Source organism: Mya arenaria, chromosome 2 (genome assembly GCF_026914265.1).
Source record: "Mya arenaria isolate MELC-2E11 chromosome 2, ASM2691426v1".
Taxonomy (NCBI): Eukaryota; Metazoa; Mollusca; class Bivalvia; order Myida; family Myidae; genus Mya; species Mya arenaria.
The window spans coordinates 31,663,215-31,677,446 of record NC_069123.1 but is presented as its reverse complement, the minus strand read 5'-3'; the positions used below and the strand labels follow the sequence as shown (position 1 = coordinate 31,677,446).

Here is a 14,232-nt window from a genome sequence, read left to right as displayed (position 1 = left end):
GGCGTAACTTGGGTCGTTGCTGAAGGTTCTAGTAACAACAGTGTACATTTGTGTTGATAAACATTCCATTCTAACATAACTTCACTGTTTTTAATGGAAATCAGTACAATAATCTTTAAGTGATAGGTGAAACTCAGTTTAACTTGTCCCTGTAGTTTTCATTGTATAATTAATACAAATATACCGTTACGTCAAACTCGCGTCTTTGATAAATATTTTATGTCTGCTCATAAGAATACAAAAAATGCATATGTATGTACAAATAGGGTCACATCATTTGAAAGAAAATATATCAAACCTTTTGAATTTAATTAAAACATACGTACAACAACCTTCCACACGTTGCACTCGTACATAATAGTAGGTGTTTATACATGCATAGATCACATTCAATCTGTTTTCACGCCAAAATATGTCAACTCTTGATAAAACACAGCAAAAGCGCAAGTAATTTCTTGATATAAATAAATAATTATTTTAATATCACAATATAAATAATATATATGAGGCTTTTTGATTATCATTTTTATATTAATATCTACATGGCCACAAATACTCCAGTTAAAAAAAGCGTCAAAATGGCTAATATTTGTACAGAAATCATACGATTTGTTTTCGCTTTGATCATTAAAGTCAAATGAATAAAACTTAATAATGCATTAAAATTAAATCGTTTCTTTCGTTCATCTATAGATTGTCCCCCTCAGACTCCTTCGTTTGAGACAATAGTAATTGTAGACATGAAAAAAGCAATGTACATAATTAAAACATGCAAAAACAAATAACTACGACATCACGTGTTATAACACAAAGAAACTAACCACTCTGTTATTGCAGTATTTACATGGTCGTGCATAAATAATTTCGAATGGAGTACATGTGATTTTAAAAATATCACAACAATGGATGAGTATCACAGTTCGTTCTAAATGTCAAAATGTCTTAGTTCAAAAACATTTTTCGAATGAATATTTCTGAATATATTCTATTTATTTCAGAACTAAGGTTTTTTTTCATTTCTTATTTGATTTTCCAATCAAAATGTTTAAACGAATTGGTAACCCGGTCATATATTTAACTGAATATCTTGTCATACCCTCATTGAAAAGATGGGCTCAAAGGTCGTAACGCATTCGTTTGCATAACAATATGTCGCAAAACATCATCTGCTGCAAATGATACATATAAAAGTACAGATTATATGTCCAAGAACATAATCTCAAAAACACACACTATAGTTTAATCGAAATCAAAAATCAGATGAGATTGTTCATATCGGAGCGTCTGTCAAACGCCCTGTCAAGCGGGTTTTGACCGAATAATTTTCTCACATTACATTTCGTCTTAATGAACTGCGAACACCGCGATGTCAGCCAGGTGGTTCATTCCTATGTAAAACTTCCCAGCACGGTAGGCAACGCAGTTAGGATCGCTCAGCTTATCAGTGGAAGCATGCTTATCTATTGCAGATTGAGAATCTACAATGTTAATTTCAGTGGCAGTATCAGAATTCATGTCAATCTGATACATTCCGGCTTTCTTTGACTTCTCATTTCCCCTGGAGCAAACTACAGGGTATGCGTTTTTTGTCCCTGTTTCGGTATAAATCGCAATTCCTCGTGCGTCAGCGAGTTTTACTTCCGACCAAACTTTGCCGTCAAATGTCATTGTAATAATTCTACAGCCAGAGGAAGTTTCCGCCTTGTCTATAATGTGCACAAAATTGTCGAAATTTGAACTCAACGCAACGTGCTTTGGTTCATGTAGTATGAGATTTTCATTTTGGAAAGACTGTAAGACTGCTCTGCTTTGTATGTCAAACACCTTTACGGAGCAAGGGTCTTCGCAACATACAATGAGCTTTGTGTCTTGTAGGTTGGCAATTCCCCTGCACTTACTCTCTGTGTTAATGGTACGGGAATTGTCCTCTTTATTCAGACGAATGCTTCCGGGTTGGTTTTGTACTGAATAAAATCTGATCGACTTTGCTTTATGAAAGGTAACTGCGACAAAGGTTTGAGAATCTCGATTAACAGCAGTTACGTCCCATGGATCGTCTTCGCCGGTAAGAGTGCGATGTGGTCTTTGAGAATCATCGCTTATGCAAACCATGTGGAGACATTTTCCAAAAGCATCTGCCGCCACAAGCATATCATCGTCCACAAAGCATATTCCAGATATGAAGCTGCGTCTATCTCCTTTTAAATGCATTTTCTTTTCAAACTTTAGTTTGATTGGGGGTGGCTTTGTTTCTATTTTAGACATTTTTCTGTCAGAATTGACAGGATTGTACATCGTGACGACCGACCCGGACCTTCTGGAATATTTATTATAAAAATAATCACAAAGCAGCTTTAAAACCCACAAACGCGATCCCGAGGTAATCTCACAATGTGTAACTCTAACCCTTAGCCTGAGAGAAAGGAGAAACGTACTATTTGACACGGATTAAACTAGGGATGCAAGATTCGATCGAACGTTGGACATTCGAATGCCAAAATCTATATTTGAATATTCGTTTTTTGTTGTTAAATAAATAAAATAAGAAACCTTTTGCCTGTGTTGTTATGTATAAGGTTCGATTCTCTTATTGTTTTTTTACAACAATTTGCCGCTTATGCCAGAGGCGAGAAAGTGATAACAATACACTGCATATTGCCTTATGTAAATTAAGGACCCATCGTCGGATGCTATAAATCAGTCCCCGTAATTTACAATAACTCGCTAGACAAGTGACTTCAAATAAGTTTCAATTATTTTCGGTAAAATTAAAATAACTATGCCAATTATTGATTTAAGGAATCGGCCACCACACCGAAGTGTTGTCTTAGGGGACAATCAAACTGTGTAATATTGTTCGAATCGGCGTGATGATATGATCTAGTTTTGAGCCATAAACTGTTTGCCATGCTTCGATATAACGTTCAACGGGCGATGAAATGAACCTTTTTAGTATAGCGTTTCACAATACATTTTCTACATTGTTTAAAATAGATGAGTCCAAATCCACGTTTGTTTTCATTTTATTATTTTACTAGTTCCAGAAATGGTTTGGGTTTTCCATAGTTATATTAAGTAAAGATCAATCCCAGAACGAAGATGCGAGGGTAAGCAGTTCTCTCAGCGAGAATTGTGGATCGTCGGATATTAACGTCCCAATGTTGGCGCAAAATGTCATTCAACCGGCAATTTATTCTTTTCTCGGATCTACCTTCGCCTTGTTTGCAAATAACAAAGCAGTGCAATTGGTATTATTGGTTTAGGTTCTTAGATTATTTAAAAATGCATTGCTTTTTGGGGATTTTTTTTCTTTCTGAAAATGGGGAATGTGAGAGGCTTATTTGAGGAAAAAGGGTATGTCGCTTGGGGAAGAACATTGTAGCCGGGTATTGTTTACGAAGAAGGGTAAAATGGCCCTGGCTATTACAATAGCGAATAATAATAGTTTACTACATCTTCCAAAATATTCATTTTGGTTTTCGAATATTCGAAAATTCGATCGAAAGAATGACCGAATATTTGAATATCAATTTTGTCACTCGTTTGCATCCCTAGATTAAACACACAATACTATTTGCTTCTGATTTCGTTCATGCCCAGAACACCGCAGTGCTTGCAGCAAAAATCAAAATTGTGATCATCTGGCTATAATATACTCAATGCTGATATTGAAAAAAACACGGCATCTTTGGCAGTATTACTGCAAATGGTAATAATTCATTTTGGATTTACCTATAACTGGTTTTCTCCCTGCTGCCAGACTCTGCAAACAAAATTGAATAAATTTAAGTTATTATTGTTATACATATTGGACAACTATAGGGCTGAGTAATTATCACCTAATTTAACCATGCTCCCACCCCTCCAGCTCCTGCTTTTGCCTATTGATCCAGATTCAAATACTTGTATATGCAATGTGTGTTGTATTGTTACATTACTCTCGTTGAAGAGCCTTATCATTAATTGTTTGTTTGGGCTTGTTCACACAGTTTCCATTCAATTATGTTTCTTTTCCGAACAATTAAATGTAGCATATCAATTTACATTTCTGTTAAAGCACAACCAACCATCCTTTGTTGGACTTTCATAGCGTCATACATACAAAACAATTTGCTTTTCGAGTTGTGCACTTCCGAAAACTAACCGAGATTGGTGTCCGCTTTGCAATCATTTGATTACAGAAATATATGAGTCGGAGGATAACATGCTATCATTAAGAGTATATAGGTAATTGTACAACGGGTGTAATATAACACTTTTATGAAATAAATGATATTCAATTTGACACAACTATGAAAACCATACCAGACTGTGTTTTTGTCAATATACCATCGAAATATTACACTTACAGTCTCACTGTACTTACTGTCTCAACTTTGATAATAATAGCAACTGCTAGATCAACAACATAAACAAAGCTTAATGTAAAAATATGCTAAGATAAATTAATTGAATTTGACCAAAAAAGTATAGCTTACGTTCTGTTTGTACTATATCTACTATTCCGTCCTTGACATCATCTTCCTCTTTCACTCCGTCCCGAGCGCATGCCACCATTCTATATTTTAGAAGAGGATGCCCGCCATTGAACTTTTCCAGGAATTTATTAAATGTACTGCTCTCAAAAGTAACCACGACTTGTATTGCGTTCTCCTTTGCCATTGCATGTAACGTGTCAAAGGTAAGCATATCAAACTCGGAAGTGTTTGGCAAAATACGTAATATCACCAGTTTGACGTAATCTGTATCGATATGCTTTATATCTCCTGGACGAGATAGTATCAATGTATGTTGCTGAAAGTCACCGTCGATGGCTATGTCCTTAATCACTGACATTATAAGGTGATCTTTGGATCCAACCAGTGCAAGCGTTTTTTTGTCTTTTAACGTTCCCTTTGCCTTAGTGATAAAGTCTCCACCAATTTTGTAGCTGCATAAATTTTTAAGAATGCAATCGGACTGTCCTGCAAAAAGAGCAGTACATTGATGTATCAGTAATCAATTAATAACAGGGCATTTCATGTTTTTGTAGTGCAATAAAATGTAGTTGGGATACATTTTTGAATTTGCCTTATTGAAATATGTGTTCAGAAGAAGACGGAAAGGTTTTACGCCAACTTAATGTTTTGTTTCAGATTTTTTTGTATTTAAAGCATGATGCAGAAAGATATTCGGGGGTAAGCATATAGTACATATAGAAAGAGAATGTGGCAGTCTCATCAAATAACACTTGATTTTACGACTACGAGACAAACCTATTTTGTAAAATGTACTTACTAAGTAGGTGAGCTAATGTTTTGTTTGACAAAACATCACGTCGCTGACCTGTAAAGACAACAATGCCATAAAAAAACTTTCATGACAATGTAAATACACGACTTGGGAGCGTAATTTGAATGTGAAATTCAACTACCAGAGGAAATTCATCGTTTATGTTGTGAAATTCATTTTTGCATGAACTTTCATTGTCTAAATACGAGTAAGTGTAGATGACAATTTACCTTCAGCAATATATATTGGTTTGTCTTCGGTAGTTTTTCGATACTTCTCCAAAGCATTTTTCAAAGGTGTACAATCTTCTCCCAGAACCTTGACTGCTTCACCAAGAAGACTTTTGTCCGTTACAATGATGACTCGGAGTTTTCCGATATTAGCCTCGAACGATTTACTGTACAAACTCTCGAGAGTGTTTTGAATGTTCTCAGTTCGAGCTTTGGAAAATATGTATTGACCAAATGGATTCTTCCAAAGGACAGTTTTAATCTTGTCTCCTTTAACCGCCGTCCAACATTCTGTACTTTGGATTTCAACGCAGTTATCTTGATCGTAGTCGTCAAACTCCTTGATTGCAGCCAATGCGAGTTTAAGGCAATACCCTTTATCATCCCCGGTTAAAACAACGAATCTGTTCTTCTCGAGAGTATCTTTAACTTCCTTAATATCATTTGCATTGTCTGGTATGAACGACTCGTCTAGCTCCTTTTTCATTGTTTCGGCAAAATTTCCTGAAAATGTCGATCACATCAGTTCTCATCGAATATTCATCTGATAACAAGAACATAATGCTAAATATGGAAGCAGTATGCATTCATATGTAAATAAGATTAATTTATTCCTATAGCAGACATGAGCGCCAAGATGGCACCATATTGCTCACCTGATAGGGCAAAGTGTTCTAAAAAAAATGATCGGACAACATACTGGATCGTTTTCTGAACGGGCGTATAAAATATGAAAAATATGGATTAAAAAGTTACAAAAGGCCTCAACCCTTACAATATTAAAGTTGGAGTTATATAACTTGTCACAAAAGAGCACATTGTTTAAGAAAAATGTATAAAACGTCAATTTTGGAGCGGAACTATGAAAATCTGCGATCTGATCTTTTATCAGCAGTCTTTTATCACTTGTTTGCAGATATTTACGCAAGGATTTGCTTGTTCCAAGACAAAAAATAAAATAGTTGTCAAAACCTGTCAGAGTATCGCTTTAGGCCGTTTGGTTTTCTTAGTTTACGGGCTCATTTTGTTATGTTCCATTTTGACACAACCAACTATATACCAATACTTGGCACTAGTTTTTGTCATTGTTATTTGATCATCGAAAAATATTTATGTGGAGGTAATTTTTGCGAAGTACGGCAAAACTAGCAGTAACTTAATATGGAATTCATGTCTTATTCATGTCATATTTGAACCCAGTGATCTTAGCAACAATCTTTCATGCAATCGATATTCTTATACAATACCTTTTTGTCCCGCTTGTCCGTCAAAACGAAATTTAAGAAGACTGCCTGAACTATTATGAAATATATTGGTTTGCCATTATCGTGATTTGAATAAGGCCAAAAAAATTGTTTGTTTAGGGTAACCTTCCCAAAATTTCTAGGTAGGGTAGGTAGGGATTTTTTTTTTTTTTTTTTTTTTTTTTTTAAAATCAGTCGTAAGTTCAGAGTGTTTTCTTGCACATGGCAGTGTTTCCTACATTACTGTCATTGCCTGACTTTGTTTTATCATATAAACAATAATTCTGATTAAAATCTGCATTTATCCGCCCTTCGTAACTCTCTATTCGCTAACGAATATTTTTTTTGCTCAGAAACGGAAAAAAATAGTTAGGGTCGGCGCATTTTTATAGGTAGGGTCGGGTTACCCGAAACCGACATATTCTTTTAGGCCTAATGAGGACTACATAATCAATAACAAACTTTGATAAAGTTAAATCAATTATCTTTTAAAAAGGTAAATTGGCGTAATTGCAGGTCTCCAAACAATTAAATACTTCAAGTAAAACAATTGATAATATGTCTTTTTAATCAGAACCCAGTGAATATCGGTCTTCGAATTCTGTTTTTAAACAACGAAATTATACTTAAGGCTTTATATATTATAGACTGGCCTGTAGTTTATTAAGATGTAACAACCTGTTAAATAGTGCAGGGTGCACGTGTGTTAAAAAGAAGCTTGTTGTTTTGAGCAGACAAAAAAGAACCTATATTCGTGCTTGTATATTTATGTACATATACACATTTCATCTAATGTTGAGTTTTTAAGGGACTAAACAGTCCAGATGATACAACTGTTGGAGAAAAAAAAGAAAATTGTCAAACATTTGCAAAACAATGACGTCGTTGTGTACAACGCGTTGAATCTTACTTACTGGTGTAGTACATCGCTTACGACACATGCATCTTTGGCAGTTTTTGCGTTTTTTTTCCAATTCGAAGTTTACAAGAGTTGTCTACCACGTAAATCCCAGTAAGTAATCTAGCGTCGGTATATTTATCTGTTCTCATAATTAGATTTAGGGGTTATTAAGATTTAAGTGGGGAGACCATTTAGAGCTTTTTTAAACACAGATGGGAGAGCAACATGATTTTTGCGTTTATAATTTAACCATACAAGATGTATTATCGGCCTCCTACTAGTTCGCATTGACAGTATTAGGCTTGTTTTGAGGAAATACTGTAGTTGCCGAGTTTTGGACCATCTGGTGTCTAGTACCTTTAAACTCGTTTGCGAAATTTTTCTATAAAGTTGTGCTTGTTGATTCACTCATATGTGAATCTTACATTTTTCAAACTCTTACAATGTAAACGTAGCTTGATGACTTAGTGAAAAAGTAGTGTTTCGCAATCTCTAAAATCGTACTTTTCTTAATACGTATACGCACTTATTTTTTAAATAAATACAGTAAAAACTTGAACATATGAATCAAGAAGTTGTTTTCTTAAGGAAAATGGGATATATGTTAACATATTTAATGGCATTCTATCACTGTAAATACCTGCCAATATGAATACTAAAAAAGTCTATATAACCCCCCCCCCCCCAAAAAAAAAAAACCCCTGAAAAACATATGCGTCAGCAGTTTGAATGCCTTGACCTACCTTTGAGTTTTTCTAGCATATGGTCATCTGTCACCAGTCTTTTTCTTGTTCGACCTGAAATGTTTCAATTAAAAGTTTGACTGTTTTTGACGTATTCTTCAAGTATTCTCGTACATAATCCTTAACTAACATATACATTAGTATGAGTTGTTTCATTGAAATTGTTAACATGGTTTAGATTGTTTAATTTGTCTACATGCTAATTCCTAAAATTAATTATGAGTATTTATATATGCTTTCCGGTGATTTATAGAGACTTATCAGTGACATAAAATGGTATTATGTAAGTGTTTGAAGCACTGCATTTATAATTTGATGTTTTCCACTGTTTTGGAACTTTAGCCCACCCTAACTTCAAAATCACCCGATAGGTACACAGTTTCAACGGCATTATTTACGAACTGCCACGCCTGTCAGAAAAAAACTAAAATTATTTTTCATTTTATATTCTTTTTAGCCATATAATAAAAGAAAAAAAAAAGTTTGTTAAAATGAAGGATTGCAATATATTTCACCTCATGAAATATTGCTTTTGAAGCTGTTTCGGTCAATTATACTACACTTAAATACTCATCATATATGTACCACATTAACGATTATGTTTTCGATATATTAACTATATTATGCAACATATTTATAAATTAAACATGTATTCAAGTTTAAGGCCACATTTAGTTAATCGTAATTTATGCTCCGTCTTATTCCGATCTATATTAACATACCAGACTTGTCAACTTCTGTCCTGGTAACGTCTTCAAGAATTTGCTTTGTTTCCTCCAGTGTTTTGCCTAAAATGTCTTCGTGAGCACTGAATTTATTCAGGATCTTTCTGACTATCTGATCTGAATCCTCACGTTTGCCTGCACTGTCAATCTTTTTCTTTATTTCATCTTCAAATTCTACATCGCGTAACTCGTTTAGAATAGCGTTAATCGAATTATTCAATTCAGCAACCCTTTTTTCGTAGATATCGGTTTCAATCGATGTGGAATGAAATATATCATTTCTAATTTCTTTCATTTCTTTTACGGCGTTTTTTGAATTCGCAAGGGGGAAAAGAAGAACTATCATCGAAGATAGAGTAGACACATCCCATTTCTCTTCATTCGAATCGGAATCAAAAATTAGCTGAAAATCTTTTCGACTCAATTTCTTTAGGTCTTTTTTCTTTGTATCCAAAAAGGTTTTCAGGTCACAAAACTGATCCTTTGCTTCTGAAATTGCGTAATGTTCCAAATACTTCCTCAAAACAACCGGACAAATATCGATAAGAATTACAACCAGTCGACAAAACGTACTCGCCATTTCTGTTAAGTTGGTACTTGCCTGTAAAAAACATATGATGCAATAACAACATTCTCATTCCTAAAAACGTTTGGAACACGATTGTTTTTAATTAGAAATTATGAAGAAGAAACGTGAGTGATTTATCGGAACTACCCAATTGCCGTCCGATTCAATAAATTTCTACTATAACAATTACAACTAATTTCATATTATGTACAGCTTACCTCAGGAATATAAAAGGAATTGTTACACTAAGTTAATATCATCGATACGGCACCAACGTCTTAAGTAAAACACATAAATAAGTCGAAAGTAGAATTAAGTTTACTTTATTTCCAACAAGAACGTCCGTCATTCCGTGCACTAGCATAAAACTGACTCCGTCTTTTAAACATAAACTGATTTTGTTTGTACCATTTTCAGAAAATGATTACGGAATTTATTTCCTGGTAAAATAATCTTTAAATAAAGTACAGATATTACTACAGATTGTATAACCTTGTGAGCGATAAGTCAGCTGTTATATACGAATACAATATATCAGATAACAACTCCTTCAAGGTCACTTGTCTTCAGGGAAGAAAAATACAGTCGATATCCGTTGGCCGTTGTATTACGTAACAGTTTGAAGAATTGTGATAAAAATAGCAAATGTACTGCGACATGTGAAAGTACGTTTGTCCATGTATAAGTGGTCAATACTTTTCTTTTGTCCAATGGGAAGGCAGTATATTACTTTATTGCAGGAATTCAGTAGTCGGAATATGAATCATGCTAAGCGATCTATATAAACAGTCGCTGGTCTATTTAGTACGTAGTTTACACAATAAAATGGTCCTCTTGAAAAGGCAAGGGTTGTTGGTATACACTTTTAAATTAATTGCTATGCGTTAACCATTACTTTAATTAATGTTGATACTTAAGTGCATTATAGGCCCGACGGGCCGGGTGTAGTTGTTCGTAGTTTAGATTTAATTTATGTCAGTGTAGAAATGGGAGAGGAGGACCACCTTCGGACTACCTTGGGACCACCTTGAGGACGGGAGGAAAAACCAACTTGGAACTACCTTAGGACTACCTTGAGGAGGGGATGAGAACCACCTTAAAGCCAACGAACCACCTTGAGACCACTTTAAGGAGGGAAGGAGAACCACCTAGGGACTACCTTGAGGAGGGGAGGAGAACCACATTGGGACCACCTTGAGGAGGGGAGGAGAACCACCTAGGGAATACATTGAGGAGGGGAGGAGAACCACTTTGGGACCACCTTGAGGAGGGGAGAAGAACCACCTAGGGACTACAATGAGGAGGGGAGGAGAACCACCTTGGGACCACCTTGAGGAGGGATGGAGAACCACCTAGGGACTACATTGAGGAGGGGGGGGGAACCACATTCGGACCACATTGAGGAGGGGATGAGAACCACGTTGGGACTAGCTTGGGGCCACCTTGAGGAGGGGATGAGAACCACCTTGGTACCACCTTGGGGCCACCTTGAGGAGGGGATGAGAACCACCTTGGTGCCGCCTTGGGGCCACCTTGAGGGGGATGAGAACCACCTTGGTACCACCGTGGGGCCACCTTGAGGAGGGGAGGAGAACCACCTTGGGACTACCTTGGGACCAGCTTGAGGAGGGGATGAGAACCACCTTGGGACTACCTTGAAGAGGGAAGGAGAACCACCTTGAGACTACCTTTGGACCACCTTGAGGAAGGGAGGGAAGCGGAACCACCTTGGGACCACATTGGGACCGCCTTGAGGAGGGGAGGGGAACCACATTTGGACCACATTGGGACCGCCTTTAGGAGGAGGGAACCTCCTAGGGACCACATTGGGACCACCTTGAAGAGAAGATGAGAACCACCTTGGGACTACCTTGGGACCGCATTGACGAGGGGAGGAGAATCACATGGGGACAACATTAAGACCACTATGAGGAGGGAAGGAGAACCACCTTAGGACTACCTTGGGACCACCATGAGGAGGGGAGGAGAACCACATTGGGACTACATTGGGACCACCATGAAGAGGGGAGGATAACAACCTGGGGACAACATTGGGACCGCCATGAGGATGGGAAGGGAAATACCTTGGGACTACCTTGACAATGGGAGGAGAACCACCTCTAGCCAACGAACCACCTTAGGACTACCTTGGGACCACCACAAGGAGGGGAGGAGATCAACATTTGGACCATCTTGTGATCATCTTGAGGAGGGGAAGAGAATCACATTGAGCCAACGAACCGCCTTGATACAACATTGGGATCGCCTTGAAAAGGGAAGGAGAACCACCTTGGTCCAACGAACCACCATGAGACCACCTTGGGACCACCAGAGGAGGGGAGGAGAACCACCTTGGGTCAACGAACCACATTGGGACTACCTTAGGTCCACCTTGAGAAGGGGAGGAGAATTACATTGATTCAACGAACCACCTTGGGACTACCTTGGGACAACTTTGTGGAGGGGAGGAAAACCACCTTGAGTTAACGAACCACCTTGGAACCACATTGGGACCACCTTCAGGAGGGGACGAGAACCACCTTAAGCAAACGAACCACATTGGGACCACATGAGGAGGGGAGGAGAACCACCTTGATTCAACGAACCACCTTGGGACTACCTTGGCACCACCGGAGGAGGGGAGGAGAACCAACTTGAGTTAACGAACTACCTTGGGACCACCTTGGGACCCCTGAGGAGGGGAGGAGAACCACCTTGAACCAACGAACCTCTTTAAGACTACCTTAGGACCGCCTTAAGGTGGAGAAGAGAACCACCTTGAGCCAACGAACCACTTTGGGACTATATTGGGACCACCTTGAGGAGGGAAGGAGAAGCACCTTTAGACAACGAATCACTTGGAATTCCCTTGGGACCGCCTTGAGGAGGAGAGGAGAATCACCTTGAGACAACGAATCACTTGGGATTCCCTTGAGACCGCCTTGAGGAGGGGAGGAGAACCACCTTGAGATAACGAATCACTTGGGATTCCCTTGGGACCGCCTTGAGGATGGGAGGAGAACCACATTGAGACAACGAATCTCTTGGGATTCCCTTGGGACCGCCTTGAGGAGGGGGGGGGGAACTACTTTGAGCTAACGAACCATCTGAGAAGTTCCTAGAGACCTCCTGAAGGAGGGGAGGAGAACCACCTTGAGCCAACGAACCACCTTAGGACTATCTTGGGTCCACCTTGAAGAGGGGAGGAGAACCAACTTAAGCCAACGAACCACCTTGGGACCTCCTGAGGAGGGGAGGAGAACCACATCGAGCCAACGAACCACCTAAGGACTACCGTAGGACCACCATGAGGAGGAGAGGAGAACCACCTTGATTTAACAAACCACCGTAGGACTACCTTGGGACCACCATGAGGAGGGTGGGAGATCCACCTTGGTACCATCTTGTGATTACCTTGAGGAGGCGAGGAGAAACCCATTCAGCCAAAGAACCACATTGAGTCCACCTTGGTACCGTCTTGAGGAGGAGGAGGAGAGGAGAACCACCTTGAGCCAACGAACCACTTTAAGAATACTTTTGGACCGCATTGAGGAGGAGAAGAGAACCACCTTGAGTAAACGAACCACGTTGGGACATTATTGGGACTGCCTTGAGGATGGGAGGAGAACCACCTTGAGACAACGAACCGTCTTAGTACTTCCTTGGGACCTGCTGAAGGATGGGAGAACTACCTTGAGCCAACGAGCCACCTTGGGACTATCTTGGGACTGTCTTGAGGACGGGAGGGGAATCAGCTTGAGACCATCTTGTGAGCACCATGAGTAGGGGAGGAGAACCACCTTGAGCCAACGAACCACCTTTGGACCACCTTGAGACCGCCTTGAGGAGGGAGGAGAACCACCTTGAGACCATCTTGTGATCACCTTGAGGAAGGGAGGGGAACAACATTGAGCCAACTAACCACCTTGGGACTACCTTGGAACCACCTTGAGGAGGAGAGGAGAACCACATTGAGACCATCTTGTGATCACCTTGAGGAAGGGAGGGGAACAACATTGAGCCAACTAACCACCTTGGGACTACATTGGGACCACCTTGAGGAGGGGAGGAGAACCAACTTGAGACCATCTTGTGATCACCTTGAGGAAGGTAGGGAAACAACATTGAGGCAACTAACTACCTTGGGACCACCTTGGGACCACCATGAGAAGGGGAGTAGGACCACCTTGGGACCACCTTGGGACAACCTTCAGGGGGGGGGGACCAAATAGGGACCACCTTGGGACTATCTTGAGGAGGGGAGAAGAACCACCTCGAGCCAACGAACCACCTTGGGACCACCTCGGGAACACATTCAGGAGGGGAGGAGAACTACCTTGCACCAACGAACAACATTGAGACCACCTTGGGACCACCAGGGAGGGGAGGAGAACCACATTGTTACTACCTTGGCGAGAGGAGTCGAACCAACTTGGGACAACCTTGGGATCAACAGAGGAGGGGAGGAGAACCACCTTGGGCCAACGAACCACCTTGGGACTACCTAGGGACCACCTTGAGGGGGGGGGGAGAACATCTTGATTTAACGA

General features: G+C 39.3%; 1 protein-coding gene across 2 annotated transcripts; it reads right to left on the bottom strand.

Moving 5' to 3' along the window:
- Positions 1-204: 204 nt before the first annotated feature.
- LOC128204966 (uncharacterized) lies at positions 205-10,214 on the bottom strand. 2 transcript variants are annotated; one of them, XM_052906370.1, is made up of 8 exons: positions 9,901-10,214; positions 9,112-9,715; positions 8,390-8,443; positions 5,502-6,005; positions 5,278-5,325; positions 4,479-4,964; positions 3,733-3,763; positions 205-2,317 (listed from the first exon to the last, which is right to left on the bottom strand). In XM_052906370.1, exons 2-8 carry the CDS (start codon positions 9,692-9,694, stop codon positions 1,345-1,347), a joined length of 2,679 nt encoding a protein of 892 aa, XP_052762330.1. In that variant the 5' UTR covers positions 9,695-9,715; positions 9,901-10,214; the 3' UTR covers positions 205-1,344. The 2 variants fall into 2 exon arrangements, with proteins under 2 accessions (XP_052762330.1, XP_052762323.1); XM_052906363.1 differs by having other exon boundaries at positions 10,005-10,214.
- Between the last annotated feature and the right edge of the window lie 4,018 nt (positions 10,215-14,232).